Source organism: Phyllostomus hastatus, unplaced genomic scaffold (assembly GCF_019186645.2).
Source record: "Phyllostomus hastatus isolate PE091 unplaced genomic scaffold, TTU_PhHast_1.1 phas_scaffold_60, whole genome shotgun sequence".
Lineage (NCBI taxonomy): Eukaryota > Metazoa > Chordata > Mammalia > Chiroptera > Phyllostomidae > Phyllostomus > Phyllostomus hastatus.
Window position 1 is genome coordinate 9640520 of NW_025334038.1, and position 13961 is coordinate 9654480.

Genomic DNA, 13961 nt, shown 5'->3' on the forward strand with positions numbered 1-13961 from the left:
TGGAATCAGCGAATATATCCTCAGGGGAGGAATTAAAAAATAATAAATAAATAAAATAAAAACAGAGTGTGTAATTTATTAAGAGTGTATGTAATCTTCCACTCAACAGAAGTGTTTTATTTATTTATTTTTTATTTTAATTGTTTTTCAAGTACAGTTTTCTGTCTTTTACTCCCATTCCAGCCCATCCCCCAGCTCTCCCCACCTCCCCCCCCATTTCCACCCCCCTAGTTTTTGTCCATGTGTCCTTTATACTTGTGTTTTTTACTGTGTCTAATCTCCATCTTTTCCCTTCACAGTTTATGACACTGGTGTCCTGCTGAGATGTGCCTTCACTATATCCAAATAATAGAAATAACAGACTGGCTAATATATTCCTCTGGATGATCTAATAGTTTCTTCCAATTTCTCCTATTTTTTTAATTTCAACATTTTTATTTAAATTCACTTAAGATTGTTAAGGTGAAATATCTTTAAAATTCAGAAAATATTTAGAAATATCAGCTATCACGTAACTCCACCCATATTTAACAGACTTTTAAGACATTTTATGATATTTGCTTCATTAAAAAAATAAGTAAATGAATGTAATTAAGCCCTTACCCCTCCCCAGAAGTGTCCATTGTCCTAAATTTAGTGTGTTTTTCCTATACATATTAAGAACAAAGGAAACAAACATGAAGCATTTTATATATTGAAAGAAAGTGTTCCCAAGACTTGAGTTAACAGAAAAACAGAGCATACAAAATTGACAAAAAACAGTGAAATGACATGTCCAAGGTCACACAAGTAACAACTGGTAGAGCTGGACTTTGAGTCCAGGCCTGCTTCATTCTCAGGCTCAGTTTTTCTTCCTCCCACACATGTGTCAACTAGCCATTAAAACAGAGTCTCTCCACCTGCAGTATGGTGTCTGGACTGAATCCTAGATCAGCAAAAGGAGCATTGTTAGAAAACCCAGTGAAATTCTAATAAAATCTAGAGTTTAGTTAATAGTAACACACCAATTTTAATAATCTCTTAGTTTTGATAATAATTATACCATAAATATGTTAAGATGTTAACACTACAAAACTGGTTAAAGGGTATGCAGGTGTGCAATTTTACTGGAAGTCTAAAGTTATTACAAAATGAAGAATATGTTAACAATAAAACAAATATCCCCAAAAATGGTGCCTTAGGTGTTATTCTTAAAACTTATAAGAGATTTACTACATAAAGTCAAATGTTACTAAGGGCATGCTTTGTATGAAAGGCTTTGATTCTAACAGGTTCATTGTTTAAACAGGTTCAGTGGTTTTAAAATAAATGTCTGCCTCAATTATATAGCTTTCTGAAAATATTTCTTGAATAACTTTTTGTATACCATTTTTCTTTTCATGTAGATAAAAATATAGAATACCATAAATATTAGTGTCTTAAAAGATAAGGTGACCTGGTTGTGGTGAACTCCTCCCCATTTCTGCTACAGACATGACAAAAGTTCTGGACTTGTAAGAGCAAGAATTAAACTTAGAGGATTAATAGAACTGCCCGATTTACGGAGCTGTCAGATAAAAGAATCAGGACTTCAGAAATAAATGAATCCTATGAGTAGAACAGCTGAAGCATATAGTTAAGTATAAAACTCACGGTGGTGGTTGACTAGGTAAGGAAAGAGAAAAAATATTGAAAAAGAAGGAGAAAAAAACAAAATAAAGGATGTTAATGAAAATCAGGGCTTACAGTGTCTCCAAGGAATTGAAATGTGATAAATCACAGAATGGGGGAAACAGTGAATAGTAGTACATCAGGTTGTATCACTGCCTCACTCAAAGCCTTCCAAGAGCTCCAGCCATGCAGCCCAGGAGCCAGAGGTCCCTGGGGCCATTGATGACTTACTTCTCTGTCTCCATCACTTCTCCGACTTTATCTCCCTCCCTTCACACCCTCCCTCTCTGCCCTCCAGCCATCCTGCCTCCAGCGTTTCTCAGCGACCCAGGCCTTTGCACTCACTTATCTCTCTGCCTGGAAGGCTCCTCTCCTCCAGACACCACCATGATGCACCCCTTCAGTTTTTCACCCCTTCAGTTTTTGCTCAAATACTAACCTTTCAGTGATACAATACTATAAACACCCCATTTTAAATACTGAGCCCCTAGAACTCCCAATATCCCCACTTCAATCTTATTTTCCCATAGCTGCTTCCATCATCTAACCCTCTTCACTACAGTCAATGTCTGTTTCCACAACCAGTAGGACATAGGTGTTCAGATTTCTGTTTGTTTTTTTCCCTCTGATGTTTCCCCAGTGCCTAGAATGGTCCTGAGCATGTAGTGGGTGCTCAGTAAATATCTGTTAAGTCAATAAATGCACAAATATGATTTTTTTCATTACCATCATTATAGTAAGTGTGATAAAACATTGGAAACTTTTCCGACGTTACTTTTTGAGCAAGAGTCATCTTTTTGATTGTCTATGTTTTCTGAGTATCTTCTGCACTGAACAGTTACTTCAATAATGTTTTAAAAAGAGGGTTTTGTTTTGTAAATACAAGAGAGTTATCTGTTTGTGATGATTTCTCCTCAGGCCCATTCACAGTCAGAGTCAGAAAGACACATTCATTCTTTAGAGGCTTGTTCTTTTTATGAGCTTAAGTAACATTCAGTTATTACCAGAAAGAGCTCCTCATCATAAAAACTTTATATGAACCAATGTTCAGTAGCAGGATACATTGAGCTAATGGAATCATGTAATTCCAACCTCCTCATTTAAAAATAAAGAAACTGAGCCCTGGCTGGTGTGGCTCAGTGAACTGAGTGCCGGACTGTGAACCAAAGGGCCACTGGTTCAATTTCCAGTCAGGGCACACGCCTGGGTTGCAGGCCAGGTCCCCACTAGGGGGTGCATGAGGGGTGGCCACATATTGATGTATCTCTCCCTCTTTCCATCCCTTCCATTGATTCTCTCTGAAAATCAATAAATAGAATCTTTAAAAAAATAAAAAATAAAACAAAGAAACTGAGACCTGGAAAAGTTAAGTTACTTCTGCACAGTTACTTCCAAACACAGCTGACAAACAAGTGTAGCCCTAACCAAAAGACTGAAACACTGAGGAATGGCCTAGCCCTAAACATTTTGCAATGCAGTGAAATTTCAGATTGAAAATCTTTAGTTCATCATTTGACTAAACCTTCATTTTCTCCAACTTATTTCCAATACATTGCTCAAAAATGAGTGTGAGCAGTTGCTTCGAATTATTTGAACATTCAAAATTCTCTTTGCATTAAGATCACTAACAGAGCAAACAATGCGATCATCTAAGAATTTTTGCATACTCAAGGGATACTGCACCATCCAGGACCCACGCAGCACTCAGCCTCTTCATCCAGCCCTTTGCTTTCCCTGTTCAGAGAAGTACGTGGCCAGCATACTTTTACAATTTCTTACTCTTTTCAGTGGCTAGGTTATCTTAACTCTCAAAAAATCCTTCATGATCTAAAAATGCATCACTTTCCTTTCTCAAAAAGCTCCTTCTTTTGCTGCAAAATTGCACAGGTGCCATTGTTTTGTCATAAGTGGGGACAAAATCTGGCATGATATTTTTTTTCCAGAGGTAGCAGCAGCAGCAGCAGCAGTTAATGCACAATGTATATTCCCCAGGTCCCCAGACAGTCATCTCTGATGTTACAGTAACACACAGGCAGACACTTTGGAAAACAGAGACTATAAAATGAAGTTGAAATGGACCAAAACAACCATATTGATTTTGAGTACAATTCAAAACATGGTTTTCTAAATGGCACACACTGAAGAGGATAGGGAGAGATGCACTGCAGAGAGTAAGAGCAGCAAGAGGATTAAGACAATGACAGTAGCAAACATCTTAGTGTTCTTTTACATTGTTTATTTTTCTAAGTTTGGAGAACTGAGAAGCTTGACTTGTGCTGAACTGTCCTTATCTGAAAATCTAAGATTGCTCATTTATGTATATTGTGCTCACTGCTTGAAGCCTGGGCATCAATAGAGCTTACTAAAATAAAGTCTATTACCCTTTGAACCTTTGAACATCCTCTTCAAAGCCCAAATAGTTGTATCTCTTAATCTATCTTTCTCTCTTCTCTCTCTCTCTCCCCCTCTCTCTGCAAATGGCAGAGCTTTCTACACTACAGTATAAACACATTATTTACAGATACAGCATTTAGTTTGCTGCAAGCAAATAGTTTCTTTATTTATCCTTAAAGAGAAAAATGCCTTTCAAGTCAGACACCTGTGGAAGGGAGCTCCAGAACCAGGACAGAGCAGCCAGGACTTACCATGGCCCCCTCACTTCTTCTTTGGGCAACTTCTCGCTGCAGCCGGGCCACAGCCAGCTTCTCCCTAGAGAAACAAAAGAGCACAATTACTTGGCCGTTCTTTTCAAGGCAGAGGGCATGGGCACAGCTCGGAAACATTCTTGTGAGGTCTCCAGAGGAACTCCTTCCTTGGTTTAGCTCACTTCCTCCACTAAACTTTCTATAAATATTTAAACTGAACGGTCATCATGCATTGTTTTCATTGAGTGTCATGAAAGGGAACTTTTTTTGCCTTGAAATTTAAAATAGCCAAATAAATGTTGAATGTTGAGTGAAAGCTTTACTTTAAATCCATTAATGTATATCATTTGTAAAAGAATTGTCTGTGTCCTTTCTGTATCAACTTTCCTCATATATATTTTAATTATTTTTATTTCTTTGTTGATCTATGTTGGTACTGAATTTTGACAAGCAAAAAAACATAAGTGTATCCTTCTTGAAATTATATGAGAAAATCATTTGCAGGCTTGCTTTGCAACAGCAATGTTAGCACCACACTGGGACTTTCACCTAATCTTGTATGAGCCCTATGGGTTGCATCGTTCCCATTTTATAAATATAAAAGTAGGGGCTCAGAAAGGCAAAGCAACAAGTTGACCCCAGCTGGTATGTAGTATATCATGATCAAAATTAGGTTTGCCTTACTTCAAAGACTAAAAATTTTGCATATCATTTTTCACGGACCAGGAAAAATCCGTAAGTCATTTGTGAGGATCTAGGAAATATGTAGAATTAAAAATCAGATTATTTATTTTAGTATTCTTTATTTTACAATGGAGTTTATTTGGTATCTTTTATCACTGGAATTCTGATTTCACTTCCAAAAAAGCTACTATTCACTAAGATTTTAAGAATATTTTTTAAACTGATAGATATCCGCATTTTAGACAGCTTTTCAATTATTCTTTGAATGGTTGGTAGGCGAAGTAAGGGTAAGTAAACTCTTCCAGCAATCCTCAAACCTTAGTTTTAGCAAGGATTTTCCCTGAAATGTTTCTGCTGCTAAGAAAATGTAAAACTATTGAAAAGATATTTAATCCCTCAGCTTTCCCTCTACACAGGATCAGCTATCTGCAAGCAGCAAAGAAGCAACTCAGTTCCCTGACAATGAGAAGGTTTCTCCTTGACTGCATTGGCCTCTGAAATGCCTACGACTGCCAAGAAGGCATGTGCTTGGTTCCGGTCCAGATGGCAGTGTAAGCAAATGCATTACTCGCGTTCTCTCACAACCACACTGAAACTACAACTAAACTACAGAAAAACTGTCATCCAGAACTGCCTGAAATCTAGCTGAACAGAAGTCCTATAACTAAGGGTATGAAGAAGAAGCCACATAGAGACTAAGAGGAGGGGTGGAGATGCAAAATGGGCTGGTCCCACACCCACATGCGGTGGTTAGAAATTAGGAGGAATATCTCAGCTACAGAACTTCTCTCCTGAGGATCAAGGGAACCCAGCTCCACGTCAGAACTCTCAGCCCAGGGTTCCCATGCTGGGAAGAGAAGTCTCCATAACTTCTGGCTGTAAAACCCAGTGGGAAGTGTGGCTGAGAGAGATAGAGGGCTGCCGCATTCCCAGGCATTCCTCTCTATGGGCCTGTGCACAAATGTACTCACTCACTCCCTCTGAGCTCCAGCACTGGGGCAGCAGCTCTAAAAGGGACCAGAGTCATGCAGATGCCAGAACTTAATTGTCTGGCATCAGGGCCAGGACTGGAGGGGCAGCTTTCTCCTAGACAGAAGTGCTAACATAGGCTACTGTTCCTTTGCTGAGCCCTCCCTGCTGACAGAAGTGCCATATTTGAGTCTCCATCAACCTGACTACCACTGTTCGCCCCACCCAGCTTGCAGGCCCACCTAAGCTGTTTCCAGTGGCTTTTTATACCAACAGCCTGTCTTGGCTCATACTTCAGACTTTCCTAAAATCTCTCAAGCAAGCAGCATCTGGCCTCAGCATGCCCTGACCCCTCACTAAGTGGCTCCAGGCCCAGCACTAGTGGCAGCCAGTCTTGGTTCACAGCTTGGCCTCTCCTGGGCACCGCCAAGCCCAGCACAAGTAGCAGCCATCTGCAAACTGCTTCGTAGTTCATGCTGGGTGGCCCCACGTACAACACAGGTGGCGGCTGACCTTGGTGTACACCTCCCAGGAAGCCCCAGAGCCACCTCCACAAGTGTCCCCCTAAGAGGCACACTCAGAGGAAACCAGAGCTCTGCCAAAGTCAGTCCCGTTCTGTGGGTGGGTCCTGGTACAGCTGGTTCTCCACAGTGGTCATAGCCAGTCTTTGCAGCCAATCAACATGGGGGCAAATCTCTCCCACTGACATGCCAAATTACTCTATAAATTCTTTCTCACCAGGATGAATACCTTTATCCAACCAAGTAAAGAGAAAGACATGAGCAGCAAGAAACAAAAAGTCCTATATAGAAGAGGAGGAAAAAAATTTTTTTAAATGATGACCCAGAACAAACAGCTATGCAGGAATCTAGAAAACAGCCAGTCCTGTTTTCAGCAAGAGGATGGAGAGTCTCCAATGGATGACTCCCAGAAAAAACAAACTGGATCAAAACTAAATTAATCTATATGTTTATAAATATTGAGAGGACTTTTAGAGTTTCAGGGGGAAAGTCTGTTAAGAACCAGAGATTGGAATATGAAAACCTAAGCCATGGCAATTATTAACTCTTGAAAGATCGAAGTTATTCTAGAAATGCAATTTTAGAATTCTACCAGACTCAGTTATGAATACTATTTACTTCATTTTTATAATTAATTTAGCTAATTAATTTTTAATAATAAAAAATCAAGGAGCAGGGGAAATATAGAGAGATAGGTGGGAGAGGAGCACTAAGTGTTTATAATAGGGAGACAGTTCATAATGTCCAAAAATGATAAATTTTAGAATAAAAGTACAAGTATGTTTTGTAGATACAAAGATGAAAAATCCATAAGATAGAGCTAAAAAAATGGAAGGTGGTTTTCAGGGCAAAGATATGGAGGTAGGGAGGAAGGGGTGAACATCTTATAAATTTTATCACTACACTTGATTTCCAAACTATGTACATGTGTTATTTTGACAAAAAATTTTCAAAAATATGTGCACTTTGAAACTGGTTGGATCATTTCCTTTCATTTTTACTAAAAACACTATGATGATAGATTGAGAGGTAGAGACAGATAGAGATGAGAGGCGGGAGAGAGATCTCAACAAGTATTTACCAACTGAAAACTCAGCCCCAAGTGATTCACCATCATGGTCCCAAAAAGAAGAACCTAATTAAAGGCTTTGGTAGATGGAAGAAAAATAAGGACTAACTAGAAGCATCAAGGAGTCTTCAGATAAATATCTTAAAGTATATACTATAAACAGTTTAACACTTATGCTGATATTTTAAATTTGAGATGTTTAATTTTTCTATTTTTTCATCAAAATACAAAATACACATAGAAATGAAGAAATCGTAAGTTCACAGTTTGATGAGTGATCATGAAGTGAACATGACCTGGTTGCCACCACCTAAGTAAATAACTAGAGTGTTAAGAACCCCAAAAGCTACTATGATGTTAATGATCATAATTAAGTAAATGTAATAATGTCCAAACTCAATCTGCCCCATGGTTTCCTTTGTATAGTGAATACAGACACATTTAACTTCTAGTCTAAACTAAATTATGCAGACTTGTATTTTTTCTCAATTGTTTAATCGGTATATGTTTTCCTCTAAATAAGCCCATAAATTCCTCCTCAGCCATAGCAGTGGCAGCTGAAACAATGCTGATTGACATATTTTTGCACATGGTCAGTTGTGATGTAGTTAATACCTTACTGTAACAACTGTTTGCTTGAATGTTGAGACCATAGTCAGTTCATCTCTATAACACCTACTAAGGGCTATTTAGTAGGAGCAAAAATGTCTGATTTGCTGAATGAGGAATCAGTTGCACAATCCAATACCAACTGCCTAGTATAATAGCATTTCAATAACACTATCATTCTTCACTGACATGTTACACTGCACATACACTCTCACACAAATGACCCCTATAGGTCACCTTCTGGTTCTGGTGGCCACAAAAGCTTGTTTACATACATTTAAAATTAGGAAAAGCAGAGCTCCCATTGGCTACCATGTAAATAGTGACTACACTTCAACCAAATGAATTTCTATATAAGAATATAGAATGAGAGGACAGTCGAATAGCCATTGTTGAATATTTGAGTCAGGGGACCCCTCTGCACCCCCAAAATTACTGAGGTCCCAAAAGAGCATGAGTTTACATGGGTTATATCTATTGACATTTATCACATATAAATGAAAGCAGATAGCTTTAAAATATTTATTTGTTAATTCATTAAAAGTAAGAATAAACCCATGTTAACACAAATAAAACATTTAAATGAAAAATTAACCTATATTCCAAAAGTAAAAATAAAATCATGAGAGACACTGCTTTAAAATTTTGCAAATATTTTTAACATCTGGCTTAAAAGAAGATAGTTGGATTCACATATCTGCTTCTGCATTCAACCCATTGAGATAGCACATCACGTAGTTTGTAGGAAATGCCACTATACTCTTATATAAGAAAGTGAATAGAAGAGGGAAATAACACCTTAATGTTATTACAAAAATAATTTTGACATTGTAGATCCCTTCAAAGCATCTCAGAGACACCCAGGATTGCAGGACCACACTTTGAGAACTCTGTCCGCCCAGAAGATACAGAATTAGAAATGAAAGAATGTTCTGGAAATTTTCCTGGAATCATCATTCCTGATGGCTGAATCTCCAGAGAAATATTTAATATATATGTTAATAGCATGTTAATTTTTTACAAGAGCAGTTAAGCATAACAAAGACCTTTCTAGAAACAGCAAGAGTCTAATGTTAGCACTGTCACCCTTCTAAATGACAGGTCCGAATATAGTTTAAAGGTTAGAAACATCATATTTTACCCTCAAAGGAAATTGCCTTTATTACACTACTAAGGATTATCTCATAGTCCAGGTGCTTGTCAATTCATATTCAGTTAAAAAAAAAACTTCAGTGGTTTTAGCCATTACATAGTTTTTAAGAGGAAAATATTAATCAATCATGAAATTTTGTGAATTGCCCACACATCATATTTTTGTGGCATTCAATAAAGAAAGACAGTGTGAATGAATGCACTAACATAAAAGGATCCTTGATAAAGTAGCAGCATATTAGCCATTTGATTTGGAGGAAGAGAGAATAAAATATGAAGAAACTAGAAACATCAAGTGTAGTTTTGACCTGACCTACCACCACATAAACAGAGATGTGCCCAATTTCAAAACGCCGGGTGGAAATGTGTGATGTAAGCACAGAAACTCTCAGAGTACTCTGAGTCGCAGAAAAGACCTTCCCCAGTCCTAGCTCTGCAACCTAATCCTCCTCATTGACAAGGTGGAACATTCCTTAAGTCCAGTTATTTGATTCAAACTAGTTAGGTGGTGAAGGAGCAAAATTTGTAAGAAGAGCAAATACAAGTGTTTCTTTGGGACAATGCTCTATCACTGTTTTAAACCAGTTATTCAGGGAATGTAATGCATATGATGTCATGAAGCAAAAACCTCCTATGGGTTCCAGCAGCACAGGGCCTTCTGTGGGGTGAGGGGCAAGAGCAGTGGCTTTAAGTCCCACTACAGCAAGGGCACCCGTGTCTTGAGCTATCTTATGTATTAGGCTTCTAAAATATTTCCTTTGAAAAGAGGGTTTCAAGACTAAAAAACAAACAAAAAATATTATTTTTTGAGATTCAATACTTTCTATCTCCCAAAATCTTCAAGTCCTTGAAATTCCATGTGCGTGCATTTTATGTCAGTAGGAGTTTTTGTCAGTGGAATTGTATTTTTTTTCCATGAAGAAACATTTTTTTAATTTTTTATTAAATTTAAGGAAGTGATGGAGTTGATAAAATTCTTAGAATTTCTAGATGTTGACATTTCTGGGCTCAAAAAAACCATATCTGGGCTCAAATGAGCAACTTTGAGTGTTAAAAATAAATGGGCCTTTTTTTTTTTTACAGTAATCTCATTTGCCTATGGTTTAGTAGTCCCTTAGCAAACTATATCTTCAAACCCCCATGGTTCCAATATATGTGTGAAACCAACTGGGACCAGCATCTTTTTCATGCAAATTCAGGGTTCTTAAAAACAGCTTTGTGTAAAAAATAAAGAATCCTTGACTTGCATGCAACCCAAGGAAAATTAAACACACTCACATACACATACACTCTTGCTCCTATTTGAAGGCCTTAGCTCATCTGCTAGAAACTGACAATTGCGCTTTTGCAATGCATCACTGTTTTGTTTTGTGTTTGTAGCAAAGCTCATTATGAAGGGGATACTGACTTCATGACTGCAAAACAAATGCCTGAGGATACTTTATTGAGAGCTGTGGAACTTTATTTACAAAACAGGAATAAAAGAAGGATATAAAGAATATACACACAGTGAAACAAAGGAGACCATAATACTTATTTCTCTTTCAGTTAAAAACAAAGAGAAGTTTTCTTTCCAAGAAAAATAAAACAGAGCTACTTATTTAATTTTACACCCAAATGGTGACTTAGTCCCAGGTTTCTAAAGTCCTTTAATAGAGACCCAAACAATGTCAACTAAAGATGATAACAAAGAACAAATTATTAATGCAAGCCATGGATCTTTAGAATACCACTGATGGATCTGAAAGTTAAGCCCATGGGAAAGATCATCCTCGATGAAGACAACAGGATGTTGGCATTTGTGAAATCCAGAAAAGACCTGAAATGTTTGCATGTTTAGAAAAATGTTCCCCAAGAGAAAGCAGCTTGCAAAGAGAAAATATATTCAGTTTGTGATGTGTGGAGACCTCAAACTTAAGGGCACTACAGAGCCATCTGTTGCATAAGTGTGGACGGCAGGCCTGTCTGGAGACAAATCTATGTTCTATTACCACTAAAGAAAGCCAGCACCCATCCTGAATGGGTGAGAATAAAACCACTATGCTGCCCTGCTCTCCACCAAGCAGATGGTCTGCCCCTAGAGGATGCCCTGAAGGAAGAGCAGCACAAGCACTCAGGGTGTGAAGAATTGTTTCTATGCTTTCTAAGTTGCATTGCCCCAGACTACTCTATACAAATAGTGTAATTGGAATGGTGTGGTTCTAAAGGCACATCAAGCAAGCTGTCAATATAACAAAAACTCTGTGGGTCTTGGTGAAACTGCTAACTAATTTGTGCAACTTCTGCTTCACTTTTCTAGAAAAATAAAGTATAACATGCTCGTATATATATTTAAAAAATGTCCTTGACCTCTTATGAACTCAAAGTCAGTTTCCATTACTGTAATAAATATATTGTGGTATTAGTGAATCCTATAATAACTCTCCAAACTTTGACTTTATGTTAGTTTGTTAGGTTAAGCTCCTATATTCTAAAATATTTAAACTCTGTTATTTCATGTATTACATATATATGTGTAATGTGTAATATGTAATATATATGTGTATATATATGTAATACATATTTGAATTTATCCATAATATCCTGCTGTGTCTATATAATCCAATGATGATGAAAACTTTAATTAATTCAGCAAATACTTAATGTGAGTTTATTCTAGGCCTGGCCCAGTTCTAGGAACTGGGAAATAAAGATAAATAAAACATTTGCAAAGTCAAAAAGCTTACGGTCTTGTAGACCAACACCTTGCGCACCACGCACACCCACACCCATGCACACTGATGTCATGAGATGTAGCCAACATGACACAGGCTCTGGCCATGCAGAGCTGTATTAAAACTGGGTCTTAAAATGAATATTATATAGTAATCTTATTTAAAAACTAACTTCCTTTAAATGAGGAGGCACATTCTGCTATTTCTAAGAAAGTTATTTTTTAAACTTCATGCTTTTTAGCAAAAGGTCATATAGCAAAACAGGTCTGACCCCACAGATATTTTAATTGTAAAGAATCTCTACTACATATTTTGGTTGCATGAGCCCTAAATTCTTTAAGTCTTTCGAATGTGATGGTGTTGGATTTCAGTCCAGTTGCAATTTCTGCAACTTTTGGGTCATAATTTTGTCCAGGTAACTTTTTTAGAGATACTCTACTGACTTCTTCAGCCCTTTCCATTGCAACACATTATATCATAACTTAAAAATATAGAAATGGGTAGGTATTGAATAGTTATTATGTAGAGCACTATTCTAAATACTTTACCTGACATATTTAAACCTCAAACAATCCCATGAGGAAAATATATATTATAATCAATTATGTGATATACAGACAACAATGATTCTCAAACTTTTTAGATTCAGAACCTCTTTACACTCTGAAAAAAAAAACACAAAGACTCCCACATGCTTTTGTTTATGTGTATATCCACTGGTGTTTGCTATATTCAACATTATAACTAGGACCTTAAAATATGTCTTAATATATTTGAAGTTACAGTAATAATTCCATTATAGGTTAACATAATATATAATTATAAAATGTGTGCAATATAGATTTCAAAACAAAAATTAGTAGAAAGAGTGGCACAGTTTTATACTTTTGCAAATGTCTTTAATGTCTGGCTAACAAAAACAACATCTGGATTCTCATATCTGTTTCTATATTTAGTATGTTGCAATGTCACATGTTGAGTAGCTTCTGGCAAACCTCTGTATGCCCACAAGAGAATGAGAGTGAAAAAAGCAAATATGCCTTCATATTCTAATATGTCTTCATATTCTGATCTATATATCTCAAACAAACAAACAAACAAACAAACCCCAGCTCACAGAACCCCTGGTCCACAGAGTAAGTGCTGTTGATGTATAGTGATACTAACCCTCCATGGGGAAACTGAGGCTCAGGCAGGCTGGAAAACCTGCCCATCATGCCACAGCTCTTAAGTTTAGATACAACTATACATGGGTGTTTTTTTGGTCAAATTTGAAAAATAGCAATAAATATTTACTTAGGTAAAATCTTGGTTGTTAGAACTTGTGCCTCTGTATTTACCATCACCTGTTACCGGTGCCTCTACTGTTACAGAAGAAATCACATATAATGCAAGAAATGATCAGGGTCTCCAAGAATGAAACACATTCACGACCATTGTGATGTCCACCAGTAGGAAAACCACTGATATAACTTTTCACATTGAATTCCAAGTACTATGAACCTGCATTTCTGACAGAGTAGAAGAAAAATACTAATGAAACTCCCAATATGAACCTGTATTTGGGCTTAGGCTTTGTTTGTGTTAGCATGCTCCATATTTTTCCCCTACAAAGATCTAACTAAATGCCTCAGAGGAAATTAGATAGATGATTGCACTCACTTATACCTTGGGGCAGAGTCACACTCTAATATCCTGGGGGAAAGTTTCAATAAATCATCAGCCTTCCCCATTTCTGAGTGAGCCCCAAGAATCAGAGCATGGTGGTGACCTGGTGTGTGTGTGCAGAGAGCAGGTCTGCTGCCCTGGAGGCCGGGGACCATTCTCCGCACACACAGGCATCCCGGGGAGTGGCCCACCATGGAGGCAAGACAATGCCGAGTGCCAGGTGTGCCTGTCAAGTGGGCAGATGGGGAGACCGGTGGCAGCAGTCCCTGAGTAATGGCTA

The 13961-nt window shown here is 37.5% G+C and overlaps 1 protein-coding gene across 3 annotated transcripts in view; it reads right to left on the minus strand.

The window, feature by feature from the left end:
• Nucleotides 1-13961, minus strand: part of NCKAP5 (NCK associated protein 5) — an 881281-nt gene that overhangs the window by 520364 nt on the left and 346956 nt on the right. For all 3 annotated transcript variants that reach the window (XM_045826267.1, XM_045826268.1, XM_045826269.1), the window contains one exon: nt 4296-4359. In XM_045826267.1, the coding sequence (XP_045682223.1) occupies nt 4296-4359 (64 nt within the window). The remainder of the gene's footprint in view (nt 1-4295; nt 4360-13961) is intronic.